Raw genomic sequence first — 19,408 nt, 5'->3', positions numbered from 1 at the left:
ATTTTGTTATTATCCTGTCATGCTCTATTGCGTTGTGCACAAAGGCTTTGCCAGCAAATTATTTAAGCGAAATCAATTTTATTAACTTTTATTGAATTTTTCATTGGGTTCAGCCAATTAAACCTATGGTTATCCCGACTTTTTCAATATAGTTTCAGTTATAATATATTTTTTTAGACTTCATTGTTTCTGCCTGTCATTATTGTTGAAGGATGTTTGTGACGAGCGGAAGCGGACAATTGACAAAAGTGCACCTTTGCATCGAAAAAACGTACAGGTGAAAAGTTCGGATATGGTCGTTCTTAAATGTTGAAAGTTAAATATAAAGTCCAAAAACTGGCATACATTTATTTGATAGGTTTTGTTAAGACTACAATTTGAAGTGCTATACAAGCGGAGCAAAATCATAATGAAATATCTATATATTGTAAGATGTTCGCAATCAATCGAATTTTATAAATGAATGAAAGTAAACCTAATATATTTTTAAGCTTTAATGATTCAAACCTTTAAAACCTGTAAATGGAAAGGCGCAAACTTCAAACTGTCATAGTCAGCGTTTTCATTGCACGCACATGCATTTCCGTACCTTTACCACCCCCTCCCACCACCCACCATATAAAATAAATATTTTAACAAGTGTTATTTTAATTGCGTGCAACTGCAGCATGCACAACATTTCACAGTTTCAACTTGGTGTTTTTGCAGCTGCTGTTATTTACCTTTGACTGTTCCTGTAATGCGTGAATGTCAGAGTGTGGGCGGGCCTTATAGGTATGTCGTGGACTGTATGTAATTCTGCGTGAGGACGCATAACTTTCGGACCGCAGGACAAGTCCAAACTTATGTGCTCGCATGAAGAACGAGCCGAGAATAAACCTTTTTATCTGATTAACGCGATGGCTGCATAAAAATTCCCGCCATTCCGATTTAATTTGCTCAACCGGGGGCCCAAGGAAAAGTTTTCACTTTGTCACCTTACTTTTCCAACGCTGTGCGCTGCATAAATCAATTCAATTTGTAATAAATTTCAAAACTTTTCATTTTATATTAATTCTGATGCCAGCCAACGCCTGTCGTCGTCGCAGTTGGCCCTTTCTTTTTTTTTGCCGCCACAAGAAATCAATTTAATTCTAATAAAATAAGTGAGGTGAAGTGATTTATTAAAGCATATTTGTGCGCCCCAATTTTGCACATTTCCTTTGTCCTGCCGAGGTCCTTTTCCTGCCATTTTTTTCTCAGATGCCGTTCCTGCAGCTTAACAAATTGACTTTCTCCGGCCGCGGTCTGCCTTAGATTTCCTGGTCCTTTTATTTTCCGCACTCCATACTTACTTAGTTTTTTTCTTCTGATTATCGGCTGAGTTATTGCTGCAGCCAGAAAGGTCCTTTTATAGCCTGTCTGGACGCATCGTCGTCACTTTGTCGACGATGCGGGCAACCGGGCGCATGATAATTTCCAATGCCAATTCCTTCATCCTTCCTGCTCATGATATACTGACAAGTAATTTTGGCTTCACTGTGTGGCTGGCTAGGTGCAGAAAGTATCCAAAAGCTCCAGCATTTTTGCCTCGCGTAATCTTTTTTTTGTGGGTTTCAGTTGCATGAATAACAGAATATACATCAACGTCGATAGTCTGGAAGGATTAGCTTCCGGACAAATTAAACACCTAAAAAACAGCTTAACCCTTGAGCGCTAACCACCAGGCAAACTCGAACCCGAACAAGCTAAGCGCGCGATAAAAGTACTGCGTATAAAATTAGACTATGCTGAACTCATTTTGGCCCGTTTTACCTGCTTTCACCTAAACTATTTGCTTAGGTCGTGTGCATATCCCCTGTACAACGGCAACCAAGAAATGCAATCAATTTGCTCAACAATTTTTGTCATTTGTTAAATTGGAAATTGCCAGCTGCAGGCTTTTCCTTTTGAATGCAGAGTGGAGATCAGAAAGAGAGTGAGAGAGAGAGCTGGGAAATTCCTTTGGACATTTCGAGAATTCTCTTTGTCCTGAGCCTACCAACTGCAAGTCCTTTTCCCCATTTTGTTGATTGGTCGCCTTCAGGCCTTGGGAGCTCTGTGCAACTTTTGTTGATTTTTAATTGCGTCGATTTCTCCAGCACACAATCACCCTGAAATGAAATAATTTATAGCCCAGTCAAAACCCTGTACCATAGAGCCTATAGCCTCTTTAGACAACTTTCGAGAGCTCATTTCGCATGCAATGTGCAAATAAAATACAGTCCGAGCTTTTTGCTCAGCTTCTTTGTGTCTGACTTGCCAATTTGTGATTTTCTGTGATGTTCATCCTGAGAGCCCGCAAAAGTACACTTAAAACCTTAATCAATTAAAAAACCCTAATCTCTCGTTAAAAATGGAAAGATTTGGCTTTGTTCTTAGTTTCAAACCAAGCCACTGTACAACTTCAATATTATTCAAAATAATCTATAAAATGTAATGCTTACATATGAAATTTGTACAAATAAGTAGTATTTAAACTTTTATTAATGTTGTTAAATAGATAATGCGATTTTTCGAAAGTTCTTCTTTGAAAACAAGTAGAGTACGTTTAATCTGTCTTCTTAGCAATTGCTTAATCTCCGCAAATCGCTTGGTCATTTGAATTATTTTTATTAGAAGCGTATACGTAATATAATTGTCCTTACGCCCAAGAACCAAACGTGGCGATGCAATTGCTTTATAGTCCTTGCCGGCACACATGCTCACGTTTTATTGGAGTGTTTAACTCATGACCAGACATTAACAACGTCTGGCGTCTCCTTCCTTTATCTTCCACGGGCAATCAAAGCATTGTCCTTTTACTACTACCGCCTCCACCCGTACCATTTTCGATGCCAGGATGCGACAACAGTGAAAGCTGAAAGCACTTGGCTGCATCTTGGCTCATCATCAACGCCAAGTAATTGCCATTGCAGCACTCCATCGCAACCCGCACTTCCCTCGAGCACGGCAACTTTCGGGTTTTTGTGTGCTGTGGTATTTATCGTACCATGGCGCAGTCCTTGCAGGATAAGGTGTCCTTGCTTGGAGTGACAATTAATAAAGCGCTTCCCATGACGGGAGAAAGCCATTTGGCCCTGAGAAATTAAATCGAGAGACTTAACAATTCGCGATCGATTCTAACTGATGACTATCTTACTAAACATTAAATGCTAAGTACTTTTTTATGTTTTTGAATGGATCTCAACTTTGTACATACTTTTGCTTTTATAGTTAATTTGAAGGACATTATATTTAAGACAAAATCATGAGATTATTATTTTTATTGTTAGTAAAGATGTCTTGAGGGTTTTGCCTCTTAGGGCCATTTGTCAAGCAAATTGGAATGTTTAGTTTATTAGTGCTTTTTAATACTATTTTTTGTCTCCAAGGCTAAACAAATTTATTTTTCATATTAAATGCTCTGCTTGTCAAACACAAAAAAGGCATAAAAAAGGCGTTCCATATTCATAGTGTTTTTTAAATGTACATATAATATTAAGCTTTGAGATTGTGTCTTCTTTTAAATACACATTTTTAGTACACTTTATGAAAATCAGTATTCATCTGCATATTTTCTGGCCGGATAGCAAGTCAACCCAACTAAGCCTCGACAAATATCGAAAGGACCTACACTCTACTACTACCTCTGCATCTGCTCTTTTCTGCACTCTGTGCCCTCCACTTCACTTCAATTCATTTAACTGTGTTAAATTAAATCACAAATCAAAAATCAATTACAGTTATTACAACGACTGCGACGATGTCTACGATTTCCAATCTCTAAACGAGCGCGAATTTCCACCCCTGTTCGCCTTTGCCGACCACCCAACATCCCAAAGTGGGGTCCTGCGAAGGGATGGGATTGAAGGAAGTTCTCGACTGGCATGGTGACCTCTATCTATATCTCTGGTTGTACGGGTCTGATTCCGATTCCGATTCCAACACCGAAGGACTCCGGAGGAGTCTGGGGCTGCGGCTCCTTGGGCGCACATTCCTGCAATCTGTTCGAGCTGCCTTTCTGCCTTTTCTGCCATTTGCCGGCTGGTTTGGTTGGATGGCTAGATGGTTGGCTGGCTGCCTGTGACTTCTGGCCAAAGCTTCATCAATAATGATGTTATCGGTTGCACAGGCACACACCGAAGGCAACGAGGCCAGCACACGCTGCATATTTATTTAAAGTTTTATGGGTCCGGGCCGGGCCGGGCCAAGATGGAGTCTAGTTGGAAATGGAAATCGAGGGGCGGCGGTGGCGGCGAAGGAAGCAATTCCAACTGGTTTTTAATTTCGATTTGATAAAGATTTTAATAATGTTAGCCAAAGATGGTGCGGCGAAGCGAGGGTTCAACATCAAATTAGTGTAACGGATGTTGATTGCTCGACGAGCTAAAAGTGATTGCAGTTGATAGAAAAAGTTGATTGATTTTTTTCCTTCGCCACCAGTTGATTGGGATTGAAAGTTGGAAATGAGTTTCGAATTTTCAATTTTTTATGTAAGCCAAACAGTTTTTTTTTTTGTAAGATTTATTAATCCTGTTTAAGTTAAATCTAATATTTAAAGGGCAGCTTAGTAATTTCTAAATGGTTTTGAATTTGTTGAGCTCATGGGTTATTCTCAAATTAACACAACAACTGCATATTTTGTTTGTAGTATTCGAAAAATGTAAGGTATTCAAATGAATTTTCCCACTTTGTAAAATGTGGAAAGTAACATATGAAGTACTCGTGCAAGGGATTCAAAAATCCATTTTCCTTTTTTCGTTTCAAAGTTGTTTTCATTTCATTAATTAATTTAGCTTTACATCGAAGATCTCTTTTGAAATTTTCTGGTTACCTCAGTTGTTTTCCTTATTTCACTTCGGGATGTTTCATCCTGAACCCTTTGAATTGTTCGCCCCATCTCTGGGACTCTGGATTCCGCCAGTTGACTTCTATCTTGGGGCCCCACCCTTCCGTTGTTAAGCCGTTTGCTTTGTCATTTTGTTGGAAATTAATTCCCGTTTATGTACATTCTGGCAGCTACTGATACTTTTTATTTCGGTGGTTGCAAATTTCATTTGGAACCAGAATCTGTACCAGTACAAGAGACAGGAATCCCCCTCATCCGCTGGCCCAAATCAACCCCACAATCCTTATCCGAGCTTCATTTGGCTGGAATGTAACCAGACAGTAACAACTCCTGACTGGATTTTATGAGTTCTGGCTCAACTACAAATGGCAGCCATAACACTAAAGAATCCCCGCCCTTTTACAACAGAGATGAACAGAGACGAGTTCCCAGCAGCTGCTGGCCAATTAGATTGAAAAGTTTTACGGAGAGGGGGCAAGTGGGATAACAATTTAGCCGTTCGAGTGCCGGGCTGCTTGATTAATTCCAGAGAAGGAAATCCCCAGTGAAACTGCATTGTCATTTGCATATCCGGAGTCAGGGTCGAATGTGGGATTTATACTAGATGGAGCCCAGATTTTGTGGTTTTACTTTTCCGCATCATCAAATCGAAGCATGCAAAAAACATCATGACTGGCGTAATTTACACGCCAATGACTTTCGAATCGACTAAGTACACAGGCACGCACATATGATACATATATCCGTACATTGATACGGACTGGGTCCCATCTTGGCCTAATCTTATCGGGCGTGGCACAGCTCATATAGCTTGGCAAAATCGCTTTAATATTGAAATTGCCAATTTCGATATTCATTAAATGTTGCGATGTTGAACGAGGAGCCGAGCAATCCTGTGTGGTGATGGCGGAGGTGGAGGAGGGGCGTGGCGACAATGTGGCTTCTGTGCAAGGAAGCGTGCTTATCCTGCCATCGTTTCTGCTCCGGGGTGTGATATGTCGATAGGGCGGGGGCAATCAGAATCCATAAACATCAATGTCGCTAAGCAGCGAAATCAATGCACTGAGGAAAGATCTGTAGCATGTGCTGTATACTTCTAGATAAATATTTTAGATTTAAAACACTGTATTGATCTTGCTATAATATTGCAATAAAAATGGTTGAATCAGACAAAATTTATTACATTCTTTATCACCGTATTTTATTTGTTCTGAGTGCATGGAAATTTTTCACGGATCTCATTTCCGCTTTCGCCTCAAACCCAAGCTGAAAATTTTGTTCTCACGCATTTTATATATTTAATTCCTTATCAAGGCATCTTCGGCATTGCGGTTCATTATACAGAGAACCGAAAATCTCACAGCGACCATGAGTTAAAGCCTTAAGATCTAGGGGCAATGTATGGGCTGGCATATATATGGATACGTGGCTATTCGCTTAGGCCCTGTGTAAATTTCATCAAAATAAATACAATTTATAGCGCAATAAGCCAATTTATGCCCCATGTTCGTACTCCTCCCACTCCATTCACAATTTGCATAAATTTGGCAAGTCAGTTGGAAGAGGGTCATGGGATGAGAAGGAGGCGAGGAAATGTTATATGTGTAAACAGCAAATAAATAATATTTGATTACTGTAATGGTGGGCGTAGCGGGGGTTCGCCATAATTTAGCCTTCTGAATTATTGTTTAACTTGCTGTTTAGAATTCTAATGGTCGTTTTTATATTCCTTGAACAGCAACTCAACATCCTCTTTGTTTTTCCATTGAAAATTGCTCTAAATTCGGTTGGCAAATGTTTGGTAAACTAATCAACTTCTACGCATCTCGACCAGCAATAAATCGAATTCAATATAGAGCATTTTTCTGATGAATCTAAAGCGCTCCTGTCTGGGAGCCAAATGGAAAATTCTCTTAAATAAAAGTTAAAAGAGTGAAAAAACAAATGAGTGTGGAAAACCCAATAAAAGGAACATGAAATGGGAAGCACACCACAAGAAGTACGAGCGAGAAGAGAAATTAACCCGGAAAGAATGAAAATACTGAGAAAAATGGCTGAGCGTAAAAAAAAGTGTCACACAGTGCGTATGTGGAACATTTTTTAATTGCTTCACATATGTTCAAGTAATTGCTGTTACAGTTTAGAATTCCAGTGGGAAAAGGGGACAGAGAAAAAAATCCTTTAGAGGCAGAAGCGTTTTACTCACACTCATATAACCTTTAAATAGTAGAAGTATTCTATAGATACTGTCGCATAGACTTATTCATTGAATATAATAAATTTTCGTACATTTTTTTATTCTACATCTACATACTTCTTAGAAGCGAATACTATCTACTTATCTTGGCATTGAACTCAAGCCGCCATACCTTCCCATACCTTCGTGTTCAGCTCTCTCAATGTCTAACTCATAATCCTTTCAGAAAGGGCTTCCAGCTCCTTGGCCGGGCAGGGACTATAAATTTTCTGGGAACAACCAGGCTCAGTTGAGAGTGTAACAAGCCCTAAGTGAAAAATAGAGAAAAATGACGGCTACACAAGATAAACAACACGGCCGAGTGCGAGCGAGCTACATAAAGTAAAACTGTATTTAATTAACCGACATTGCAATTACAAATTCTGTGCAGCGCGGCGAGACCAAAACCCTGGACTGGGACCCGGGGGTTAGAACAGGACACAGCAGCACAGCAGCACAGGATCCAAGGAGCCAAGGAGTAGCAGCTGCTGTTCGGCATACTAAAAAAGACGGCGGGTAAAAAGCAAAGCGATGCCGGCGACGACGAGCAAAACAATTTCATTTTGTGCACAGCCGGCTGACTGAACTTATGGGCTGGAATGGCGAAAGGAGCTGCTCGGCTACTGGGCGGCACAAAGCGCCATAAACGTGGCCATCAGATGAAGGACACTGCACCGTGGTTACAGAATCATCAAGAGTCAGGCTTAGAGGTCCTTGACTTTACGAGCTTAAACTAGCAAAGACGAATGATCAGGAATGGAAGGGAAAAGTACTTCGAATCGTATATGGACATTTTATTCGTTATTTTTCCTTGGTACAATTCCAATCCATTATTATTAAACTAGAATATAAATAAAACATATAAAATTTATATAAAAATAAATACATGTATACCAATCATGCCTTAAGATTACCAAATGTTATAATGCAAACCTTGTAAAAAAAGCTTTGAAATGGCCATATAGATTATTAATCATTATTTTATCAAGATTTAGTAATATTTTTATTTATTTTAATACATAGTTGAATATTTTTTATTTTAATATATTTATTTTTTCATTTGAGCAAGCCCACTGTTTTGACCAATCGGGGCTAACTTCTGCACACAATGCCGCAGTTTTCAAGGCGTGCAAACAAAAGCGCAGCAGTAGCAGCTGACTTGGAAGAATTGAAGGAAGATGTTGCAAGGATTCAGGACTAGGAATTGAGGTGGCGAAAAGCAGGGCCAAAAGGACGGAGCGAAGCCGCCTTTTGTTTATGGCTTTCAGAATTTACACCTTAAAGAACTGGCAGTGCGAGCAGCTTCATTCTTTCTTTTTTTTTTTAAACAGCCTGGTGTGGGAAATGAGTCTCGGGGGGGCAGAGGGAAAATTAACGGTAGCCAGTTATCATCCGGGAGCAGAAGCCTTTTCCTCACCTCGCCCACTGCCATCGGTCCTTATCGGTTTTGTCCTCCGGCAACAGACGGAGTTGCTTCACAAAAATAAAAGGAAGGAACGTAAAAACTTGTGCATAACTCAGAAAAGTCTTAATGAATTATGAGCCCAACGTTGCCGGGTCCTGTCTCGTCTGATGTCTCGTCTGTTGTCTGCGGACTGGCAGCTTCCAGGACCGAAGTTCCGTCAAGGATTCAGTCCGCCTGTGGGCGAGCCCATCTGGGTTTGCGGCCGATGATGGCTGTGATTACGGCAGCAAAGGTAACCCAGTTGGATGCCTTGATTGTGGTAAATGATTATATTACCTGGCCTGGGTTTGGTCTTCGTTATAATCACTGCCCGCTTTAGATTGGCTGTACCTTTTTATGTTCTGTATAAGATCTATGATCCATATCTTTGCAGGGTGTGCTTAAACCAGGTTTTAAAGAAAAGAACGATGAGGGCTCGTACTACACGGGTTTTATTTTTATTATACATACTAAGATATAATAGTTAATATCTCTCAACTGTTCCTGAGCAAAAATCAAGCCAAAACAAAAGTTCGCTTTTGATTCCCATTCAAATTCATTGCAGATGATCGCACAACACTGGAATGCTCTGCATACCCACGACTTCCTTCCCGCAGGCTTCATAAACAATCGGATCCCCGCACATGACACCGCATAACAGTCCATTTATTTTAATTATTATTGCTATTATTGTCATGCTGACCAACTAAACAACAATGAGCAGTGCTTGCGAAATGCACAGATGCAACTACATGAACGTAAATAACACACGAGTGGAAGTTGGAAGTTGGCGAGGAGTCTGCGATAAATAAAACTGCAAAGCATAAAATCTAAACAACTGAAATGAATGTTGCCAGGCAACTGAAATGGCAACAGAAAATACCAACGGAACGGCAAGAACGAGCAAACAAATAATTCCATGTCACACAATGATGAAAGTTTTGTAATGTTTGATGTTCCTTCAGGAACCCCCATATCTCTCTTGGCTCCCGCTGCTTGCAGTTGCAGAAAATTAAGCAATTTAATTTAATAGGCACGAGGAGCGGGAGAGGCAACTGGAACTGGAGCATATCCTCGGCGCACTCTGCTGCTCCTCCTGCAGGACAATAATTCAACACGTATTTAAATGCATATCCTCGGCCCTCTCCTCCCTCAAACACCACCAACTGTCTTGCAAATGAAAATTTACTGTGCATGCTGCCCCTGCCAGGAGCAGAACCAGAAATATATCCAAAGCCAGAGAGCCAACCGGAATCGGAGACAGAAGAAGAAAGAAGCCGGGACTTTGGTGATACCGAATTCGGAGATACCCTGATATAAATACCCAACAATGCTGGAAAATGTAGTAAAAATTATATTTCATTCGTATTTTTAATATTTTCGAAATTGAAACGATTTTTAATCTACTTATAATTATTGAGAACTTGCAGCTTTTCACACTTAATTGACTTATCATTCAATACTCCAAACTTATGCCTAAATATGTATGTAGTACCCTCTGCAAGCATAAAACTGTAGACCGACTTCTTTTTTCCCGCCATAAAATATTGTTTGTGCCAGTTATTTATGTGTGTGTGTGTGTAAAAGAGCGTTGGGAAAAAGTTTGGCCAACAACTGAGAACTAAACTACAATTGCAGGCAAAGCGGCCAATCGAAAAGCTAAATCAAAAATGTTTGCCAGCTAGTCCGACTCTAAGCAACTAATTTCAGCTTAACCCAGTTTGGCCGCATTTCCAAAGCAATTACCGTACTTGAGGCTTGATCTCTGATTTATGAGACCGACGACGCAGACTGGCACAACAATACAGCATTTTTGTCATTTAATGCAAGTGAAAGATAAATTATTGCAAACAATTTGGGCTGGCGGTGGGCTGGTGGCCTATTGGGCTATTGGTTGCCATGTCAACGGGGCGGAAATCAGGCAACATCCGCTCCATAAACGGATATCCGGTTTGTTCGCACGTTCACGCTGTGCAGTTTCAGAGGTCCTGGGAGGCTCAGGGGAATAAGCAACTTTAATTTCTCCTTTTGCTCCCTTGTATGGCGTTCATTAAATTGTATATAAATTGTATTGTATTGTATATAAACATTTGAGGCTATAGTTAAGAATTAATTAAAATGAATTTATTAAAAGGAATAGAAGTTTCTTTTTAGTTAACTTGTGTGTATATTTCGAAGGATATAAATCATATCAGAACTATAAATATCTTAAATATATCTGATATCCCTAATGATTTATGTTTGAAGTGGTGTAAAGTAAAGTAAGAATTGGTAAGCATTCAAAAGTCTGCTATAAACCACAAGATGAATTTCCAGGAAGCGTCCTTTTTGTCGTTTATTTAAAGTACCATTTATAGCAGCGTACTTTTAAAAATGATTGCAAATCACTTGAGATTTGCGTGTCATCGCAAAGTTATGCACTGCAACGATGAAAAATGGAACAGTATTATAAAAAACCAGCCCAAAAAGTGTTTTTTATGGGGTTATGTAAAAATATCTGAAGAGAACTCATTTCAATGGTTATTTGCACTTAAAGCAGCCAACAGCCCGTGTGTCACCCTCGCATGTCTAATTCAATTCCATTGCGATTTCTATTAAGCCCAACATCCTTGAGACGCCCATCGAAGTCACTATTCATCCATCCAAGGAGTCGACAAGAAAGACGCCCACTTCCCTTTTTTTTCACCCGGCCAAATAGCAAGCAAGCGCAATTCGAGATTGAAAAAAAAAAACGAGACGAAACAGGACTGAATCGGCTGAGTTATTACGCAAATTTAGCATCTGAATAGAAAATCGAATATTTCAAGTGGCTGGTAATGACATTTTAGCTCCTCAAGCGTCTCGGCCCGGTTGCAAGTTGTCAGTCGTCGGAATTTTTGAGGTAAGCATTGCCATGGACCACGGGCTGTGGTAATTGAAGCTGGCATGTGATTTATTAACTCAATAATGGCACAGATAGCTCAGCATCATCCCCACGGCCTGTTTGTTAATGCCAAGAAAAATTGATGCAAATTTTCGCCGAATTCCCGCCCACACCCCGGCGAAAAATTCCACTTAAATTCCGCGCATAATTCGATTTGTATTCAAAGAGGGAAATAAGCAAATTTGTATTAATCGAAATGTATTCAACTCAAAGGAACGCAGGCCACGAGCATATGCCTGCGGGCATGGGTTCAATTCTTTTGTGGTTCGTTTTTGGGTTTGGGTCGTAATTGAAATATTCCACTCAGGTTGGCTGGCAGACTCAGACTGTCCGCAACGCTTTTAAGAGAAAAAAGAAAGCTTAATTTTATACCAAAATCTTGTTATATGTACATGTAGATACATGTATGGTGACAGCACACCAAGATCTGAAAACATTAATTTTATTTTGAGCAGACACCAATATTTGCATTTTAAATTTAGTACAATTAAAAGACTATTTGTTTAGAACTTATTATATTTAAACGTCACTTTAATAGGAAATTTCCAAGCGACAGTCCAACTCGATTTTGACAAACATATAAGATTCGTTGTTTATATGTTTTACTGTAAATTAAGATCAGCATGGACAACCCCTCCATCTGGGGCCCGATAATTTATGGATCCCTTGGCGTTTTGTTTTCTTTGTCACTGCCAGTGGACAATTACGCAATAAGCTTTCGGCTTTCTCCCAGATTTGCTGCCTATCTCGGGTTAATTATTTCCTAATGCCCGTCTGAGAGAGGCAAAGGCATTTCCGTTTCCGCTGTCAGTCGTCGCCATCATCAATCTATATAACTAAAAGAATGGTGAAAGCAGCTGAATAATCCCTATTCCCCGGACATTTGGCATAGTCCAATATTTCAAATGGAAAGTCTTTTAAGAAGCTGTTGGCATTTTGGATTTACGACAACCAACATGTTTCCACTGCCTCTATATTGTATTAGCTGCAATAACAACCATAACCAAGTACTTCCTCACTCAAAGGACACAAAAGTGATGTAGGGGGATGAAGTGGCAGGACCAACTAGGACTAGGATTGGTTTGAATTACCAACAACCGAATCTCCGCTTGCCTACACTTGGGCAAACAAATTACAAATAATTACGTCCGAAGGCCATGGCAGAGGCGAAACTGTGTAGTGCCACTGTTTTCCCCTATCACCCGAACACTAACTGCAGGTGTAAACTGGCCCACTTTGTTGCATGTGCCGCTTGTTGTTAACGTCTGTGGTTCCGCCTACCCCTCCTTCTCGACCTGCTGACGATGATGATGGCGATGGCGATTGTTGCTGTGGCTAACTGGAACTGACTAACTGTCTCATTGGTTAAAGGCCTTGGCCAACGTCCTCGACCTACCCACCTGCCACCCTTGGCTCCCTTGGAGTCTCCATCATCCCGAGCAGCAAAACTGGAAGGGTCTGGGAGCCATCTAATCAGAAATGCAATTATAAGGCCAAATGACACAGCCTTTGGAGCTGGCAGAATTGAGTAATATTACAAGGGAATGTGCCATGCTAGAAAATTTGAGCTTCAAATGGAGTCACAATCCCCCTCTAGAATATAAAATTTTTTCTGTACGTCGATCATAAGTTTCATCAATGCTGATTAGGCGAGACTAAAATAATTTCGCGTTTCACAGTGCAATTACGTAATACATATTTGGTATAAAAAGGGATCTTGGCACCAGGTGTTGCTGGTAGCATTGCTTAGTTTGTTGGCAATCGCCACGGCTCAACCAAAGGAAGCAAAAAGAAATTTAGAAGGGCTTCGTACCACCGTACCCTATTAGCCCAGTTTGCACACATCATCAGTGCAGTGTCTAATGCTAGATATTATAGGTAGATAAAAAGACACAGCTTTCTGCAATAAATAAATTGTCGACCAATATGCTATTTTGTTTATTATTGCTTGTACTCTTTGTTGTGTGGCAATATAATAGCATAGCATCTACTATCAAGGGTTACCACCTCTAAAATGGAGACATTCTAATCAGGATCATCGTGGTAGTCGATCCATCTGAGCACGTTGTATCATCGCATTGCTCGATTGCTATATTTTAATAATATAGTGGCATAAAAAGTAGATTAAAACTTGTTTGATTTTAGCTCTTGCTTAGGTTAAGATATCCAAGTGCGAGTTTAATGTCCTAGTGTGTTCCACATTTGCATTGTCTTCATTTGTTTCTGCGGTGATGAGGACAGCACTGTTGTCGTCATAGTCTCCTTGTTGGGCCATTGTCCGGACTCCAATCCCCGGACTCCTATCTCCGGACTCCTATCTCCGGACTCCTGACTCATTGTTGGCCCTTTGTTTTTGCGCCTCGCGTGTCTAATAAAAGCGCATCACAATGTGGGTCATTGTACGACGACACAGGCCAGTCGGCATCACATGACTTTGCATTTGTCAGCAGCATGCAACTGCTGCAACATCAACACATAAAGCGCTGCTAATTGCAAACGTTCACATGCCGCACAATCGGCAAGGGCCATGCGGAGAAAATATTTATTTTCCGATTTTTTTAATTTAAATACACGAAAAACAGCATGAGAAAGTTATTTTTTGTAATTGTAACGATTTGCTATTTTGTTATTCATTAAGCAAGTACGCATATCGGTAAATTTTTTTCAGTGTCTTCACTCTTTGTTCCGCATAAGTCTGCAACTGCTGCAAAAGGAGTAAAGGGGGGAAAATCTATGGAAAGTGTGACAGGCATAGTAAATCGATATGGACTCCTAAATAATTCATTCCTGGATTAATTATGATTGCCTCTAAAGTCTTCCTGCTTCATCAATTCACTTAACGCAAGTAAACGACACATACTTTTGAGCAGAATTGGACATTTGAAATTGTCCCCCAAAAATAGGCAATAAGAAGATGTTGCACATATTATCTACATGTATCTACATCTGAGCAATGTAAAATGTAAGACAAAACGTTAGGGATTTTAAGACATTTTGGTGGGTGGGTTTATTTTATATTAAGCTCAAATATTCATATCTTAACATCTTCCACCCCAGGCGGGCCCCAAATTAAGACGGCACCACTTATCACCTACGAAAGAAATGGTTACGCTGGTTAAATGGTTAAATGTCGGAACTGGAGAGGAAACAACTTACGAGGATTGGGGCTTGGAATTGGAAACTTTGTAGGCTTCCTATTCCACGGCCATTCCCAGGCCTGGACCAAGCCGAGTACGCAAACGAGAACCAAGAATAGAGCTAGAGTTTTCATTTTTACACCGACATTCAAGCTAATCGGCTTTTTATAGGTCTGAACACTAAATAAAATATGCGTAGCTTCTTAATAGGATTACGAATGACACGGTTAAGGTTTTTCACACTTTTAAATTATCCAACATCTAAGTCAAAGTGATCCTTTGACATTTAGAGGACATATTTACTTAAATTCTATTGCTATAAAACAACAGATAGTATTTTAAATAAATATTTCATTATTTGCTCATTAAATAATCCCCATACGCACTACTTACATTTTATTGTAATACATATTATCTATTCCACGTGAAGCATATTGCATTTTCAAGTTAGAATAGCGTGACCACTATTTGCTCAACTAGAGTAATACATATATTAAAATACGTTTTTAGTATGCGAATTTTCGGCCTTATTTGACCTTGACATCCGCGTATTCGCGTGTGTGTGTGGCAAATATAAGCTATGTGACTAAGGGACTTTTATGTTTCGATAGCCGCGTTGTCTAAAAAGTTGCACCAGCAACTGCGGAATAGAATTAGATTTACCCGAGACTAGGAGACCCAGAATATCGCCATTCGGTGACCACAATATGTCTTCTTTGGCCAGGAACCGACATTAACATGCTGTGGTAATCACCACGCTTCGGGCCATGGGGTTTATGGTTGCAATTCGATGGTCCGGTAACCGCAGATGTAAGAGTGAAAGGCCGGCCAAGAACTTGCAGCTGGTTTTTGCACTGCTCTGGTCTTTGAATTGCTAACCTGATTCAATGAGCCTGAAAATCCATCACTTCCTCTGCTTGCCAACTTATCTTAGCAGAATGTGGGCCTTTCCTTTTGCCACTTTTTTGGCCACCACCGAAAGGCAAAAACTCGATTGAGCAGCAGCCAACCTTATTCCTGTATGGCAATACTTTCTAAAGGCTTAGCCATTGGCCGCAATTGTTTTATTACAAATTGGAAAAATGTCTCAAAAGCGCCTAGAGAATAATCGCGTTGCATACATGGGGAATCTATAAATTTGCATTTATCGCATCAACTTGATCGTAAAAGAAGTACGTTTTTAGCATTCAAGTTTTTTAGGAACTGCATTCAATCAGGAGCTATCAGTTGGGGTTACTATATGTAACCTTTTAAGTATTCATTAATTTTTAATTGTTTAAGAGCTATTATGTTAAAAGCTATATTTTTTCCTGACAATTGTTTTCACAAGAGAGAAAATAGTATTAAGATTAATTGAAGGGATTTTTTTTATTTAATTTTTTATATATGTTGTTAAATACATTTTTCTTTAAATCTTTAAATTCTTAAGTTCTGATACACATCCAATAATGTCGAAAGGTTGACGACTTTATATACACTAGATGCACTCCTCCTTAAGAGTTACAAATTTATTATGTAATATTTTGCGTTAAAGCGAGGCAAAACAAATTTGGCACGTCACCCAATTATATTATATAGTTTTCCTATAAAAAGGAGCTACGCTGAGATATATGCACAACAATGAAGCTACAGCTATTGGTAGTAGTACTTCTTGGTCTTTTGGCAGTGTCCACGGCCGCACGAAAGAAAGACAAAAAAAACATTGAGATCTGGATAAGACCGAAGCCAATGGGCTTGCCACCAGAACCGTATTAGATCAGTTGACTCTCCTCCAATCGTATTTTCCGTAGGTATTAACTTTTCTATTATATAATTATAATATATAATAATTGTTATCTTTAGGTTGCCACGATGGGTATTTAAATAACGTTTGGGGCATTGTACAGATAATACCACATTATTGCTCACTAATAAAATGGTCACACTATTTTAAACCGTTTTGTTTTATTTATATATTTATATATATCGTGAGTTGAATAGCAGTAGTTAACAGATAGCCATGTTCATCTCTTGGGAATAACAAGCAACCACCTATATGATTTTATCATATAGAATACAAAAGGAAAAAAAAGTGTTTAAAAAATTGAGAATTTTGGGTTCAGATATTGTTGAAATTAAATGTGGAAGTCAGTACCCCTATAACGAATGCCTTTGTAAGCTATAGTTTTAATTTGCTGCAATAAAAATGGTATATACATCAAAAACTTAATTCATTACATTTATTCTTGTTTTACTCTATTAAATTTAATACAAATTTTGCAAAGTATCGCACATCGTAATACTAAATGGTTTGTACAGAATTTTTTTATTATTTACCTACCATATAGCTTTTCTTATGTAACTAGCCCTTAGAAAATTGTTGACATTTAATTTATTTAGTGCTTGTACTAGGAAAATGTCAAAATTGGTCATGGTGGTATTCATTAATACCTACTCCGTTACGTTTACACTAATTTATAGAATTTTGTATTTCATACCAGTGCAACCCGAATTGATAGATACATTTGTGAGATACATTTTTCCCAGCAAAACAATAAATAACATGTGGCTTTACTAATCTATACAGCTAATTAAATTAAATTAATAATTTAAAAAATTAGATCAATAGGTAAAATATAATAACTTATCGATTTAGCTTACTATTTTAAAACTTTTATAGCATATCCGTGCGTGTCAAATTGATTCATCCCATCCTAAAACCATGATATGAATAAGCTATAAAAAGGGAAATATCGTTGATTTGGTACAAAAATGAAGTCGCTGCTGTTTTTTCTGTTGGTCATCCTCTGCCTGGTCGGAATGGCACCAGCCAGGAGAAAGAAAAGGGAGGTCGAGGTTTGGGTCCGACCAAGTCAAAATTCCTATAACGAGCCATGCTACTATCAAGGATGCCAACAATGATCATTGGATCCTGAGTGTCAATAAAGGCGAATAAATTTATATCGACTTCATTAATAAAAACTTTGTGAATGGGGAACTTTCGCTTAAATTGTGTAACAAGATATTAGAAGGGTATGTTCCGTATATGCCCCGTAAAAATATCTAATATCTTCAATTTATTGCACGTTTATTAGTTCTAAAGAAAACATTTTCCAATCGGACGACCGTTTGCAAGTGTGCATCGTTTGAGATATACATGTACTTTTTACCACACTTTTCTCCCCAAATTTAGCATGCTGCAGAATCGCAAAACTTTTCCAAAAAGTTCTGGATAGTCTGCGCAGTCGAAGAATAAGTTGCGGCCACGCCCAGTTATACTCTCATTATCTTGGCATGTAATTTCCAGCCCTTCAGACCCTCGGTCCTGTGAATATCCCCACATGTGTGTCAGTTTTGTCGCTCGCGGACAATGGCAGAAGTTTCTGTTTCGGCTCGATAAAGTATCTGTTAGATACAATTTACAATATTTTCCGCTCCGCTTCGCCCTGCTCGCCAAGTGAAAGTTTCGGCAGCAAGCAGCAAAGTATGGCTTTAATGATAATGACTTTAGCTTCGGCAAAAAGTAGCGCAAAGTTTAGAATACGCCAACGCAACGCTTTTGGGGATTTTGCTGGAGAACTGGAGAAGTGGTTTGAAGAACTTTTTCTCTTCCCAACAAACGCGAAATAGAACGAGTTTGTTGGCTGGGTGTGTGTGCTAACTTTTCCTACGTGTTGCCCATATGAAACTGATAAGAAAAGACAGCTGCAGCAGGACCCAACTAAGTGGGACAAGGCCAGGCTGCCTATTGCGTAATTTAAATGCGATGTAATTCGATATCAACGATGCTGTAGCATTAGTTAAGCCCTAAACTAGACTACCTCTAGGGCCCGAAGATCGTGGTCTGGCATTTGCAGCGATTTACTTTTATCACAATCGCTTCAACAACCTCGGACATTGCCAGCGATTTATTGCATCAGCTCCAACTAACAACAACTCCGCGACCGATAGACACTTGGTTACGTTGTAAACGGACAGAGCTGCAGATACAGATACTATACCAACAACAACAAACAAGCATCCTGAGCAGCTCGTAGCTACCAAAAACCCAATTGCCCATTCTCGTTCCTGATTTCGATCCCTGTATCTAATCAACGTGGCTAGCCTGCACTGTGCAAAAAGCTGTTAAGTGTTATGTTCTTTTAACTGTTTGTCTTGACTTACCAACCTTTAACTTTATTTGCATGAGATGCGTTGGTAAAAATTTCTATTACAATTGTTTATCCATTCTTGATTTTAGTTTAGTCATATAGGGGATAAATTATATTGATCTCTGTTTAAAGTTTGTTTTCAAAGAATTATTATTATGGCATAAACTTTTTCCCTGGTGTAACTGCAGTTGTTGTTAGACTGTTGCTGTTGTCAACTTCTTTGTTGTCGTCGTCGTCATCTCCTCCTCATCTACATCAGTGGAGCGCGGCAAAAGTCTTCTCCCAGCAACGGCCCAAAGTTTGGACTGGAGTCCCAGGCTGTTAAGAGTTCAACTCGTGATGTTTAAGTGGTTTAAGCCAAGGTAACGATTTCCTCATTGGTCCACAATTCTCCAGTTCAGCTCGCTTTTGCTGTTGTTGCCGGCGACATTCTGTCATGCCACGATCACGAACCATTCGTAACACATTTGTTGCAATTTTCGTCGCTATTTGTTAAGGTTCAGAAGAGGTTGCAACTCGCCAACCAAAAGGGACACTCTTCGGGGGCTGATGTTGTAAAATATGTACTAAACGGCAGGATAAATCGATTGATTGCTATTCGTTGCAAAGTGTCTGCACAGTTGCATGAGCAAATAGCGCTATTAATTATGACAGATTAATCCTATTAAGAGTTGTAAAATACTCTAGAA

At 39.3% G+C, this 19,408-nt stretch overlaps 3 protein-coding genes and 6 long non-coding RNA genes across 11 annotated transcripts; 4 read left to right on the top strand and 5 right to left on the bottom strand.

Moving 5' to 3' along the window:
* Positions 1-12,414: 12,414 nt before the first annotated feature.
* lncRNA:CR44555 (long non-coding RNA:CR44555) lies at positions 12,415-12,990 on the bottom strand. Its single transcript, NR_124930.1, has one exon. It is a non-coding gene; the product is annotated as a long non-coding RNA:CR44555 (long non-coding RNA).
* Positions 12,991-13,209: 219 nt separating this feature from the next.
* Positions 13,210-13,620, top strand: lncRNA:CR44557 (long non-coding RNA:CR44557). The gene has a single exon (NR_124929.1). It is a non-coding gene; the product is annotated as a long non-coding RNA:CR44557 (long non-coding RNA).
* On the bottom strand, positions 13,551-13,952 carry lncRNA:CR43911 (long non-coding RNA:CR43911). The gene has a single exon (NR_073932.2). It is a non-coding gene; the product is annotated as a long non-coding RNA:CR43911 (long non-coding RNA).
* Positions 13,953-14,438: 486 nt separating this feature from the next.
* On the bottom strand, positions 14,439-14,726 carry SP (Sex Peptide). Its single transcript, NM_079333.2, has 2 exons — positions 14,609-14,726; positions 14,439-14,543 (listed from the first exon to the last, which is right to left on the bottom strand). The coding sequence occupies exons 1-2, from the start codon at positions 14,721-14,723 to the stop codon at positions 14,491-14,493; spliced, it is 168 nt and encodes a 55-aa protein (NP_524057.2). The 5' UTR covers positions 14,724-14,726; the 3' UTR covers positions 14,439-14,490.
* Positions 14,727-16,208: 1,482 nt separating this feature from the next.
* CG43147 (uncharacterized protein) lies at positions 16,209-16,520 on the top strand. 2 transcript variants are annotated; one of them, NM_001259812.1, is made up of 2 exons: positions 16,209-16,375; positions 16,432-16,520. In NM_001259812.1, the coding sequence occupies exon 1, from the start codon at positions 16,210-16,212 to the stop codon at positions 16,342-16,344; it is 135 nt and encodes a 44-aa protein (NP_001246741.1). In that variant the 5' UTR covers position 16,209; the 3' UTR covers positions 16,345-16,375; positions 16,432-16,520. The 2 variants fall into 2 exon arrangements, with proteins under 2 accessions (NP_001246741.1, NP_001287058.1); NM_001300129.1 differs by having other exon boundaries at positions 16,209-16,379.
* An 817-nt stretch (positions 16,521-17,337) lies between these two features.
* Positions 17,338-17,564, top strand: CG42481 (uncharacterized protein). Of its 2 annotated transcripts, none has more exons than NM_001274869.1 (1): positions 17,338-17,564. In NM_001274869.1, the coding sequence occupies exon 1, from the start codon at positions 17,341-17,343 to the stop codon at positions 17,488-17,490; it is 150 nt and encodes a 49-aa protein (NP_001261798.1). In that variant the 5' UTR covers positions 17,338-17,340; the 3' UTR covers positions 17,491-17,564. The 2 variants fall into 2 exon arrangements, with proteins under 2 accessions (NP_001261798.1, NP_001163438.1); NM_001169967.2 differs by having other exon boundaries at positions 17,338-17,518.
* A 77-nt stretch (positions 17,565-17,641) lies between these two features.
* On the bottom strand, positions 17,642-18,150 carry lncRNA:CR45254 (long non-coding RNA:CR45254). The gene has a single exon (NR_124928.1). It is a non-coding gene; the product is annotated as a long non-coding RNA:CR45254 (long non-coding RNA).
* A 266-nt stretch (positions 18,151-18,416) lies between these two features.
* lncRNA:CR45255 (long non-coding RNA:CR45255) lies at positions 18,417-18,712 on the top strand. Its single transcript, NR_124927.1, has one exon. It is a non-coding gene; the product is annotated as a long non-coding RNA:CR45255 (long non-coding RNA).
* Positions 18,713-18,790: 78 nt separating this feature from the next.
* On the bottom strand, positions 18,791-19,357 carry lncRNA:CR45253 (long non-coding RNA:CR45253). Its single transcript, NR_124926.1, has one exon. It is a non-coding gene; the product is annotated as a long non-coding RNA:CR45253 (long non-coding RNA).
* Positions 19,358-19,408: the final 51 nt, after the last annotated feature.

The sequence above is a fragment of the Drosophila melanogaster genome, chromosome 3L (assembly GCF_000001215.4).
Source record: "Drosophila melanogaster chromosome 3L".
NCBI lineage: Eukaryota > Metazoa > Arthropoda > Insecta > Diptera > Drosophilidae > Drosophila > Drosophila melanogaster.
This window is presented reverse-complemented; position numbering and strand designations above follow the sequence as displayed.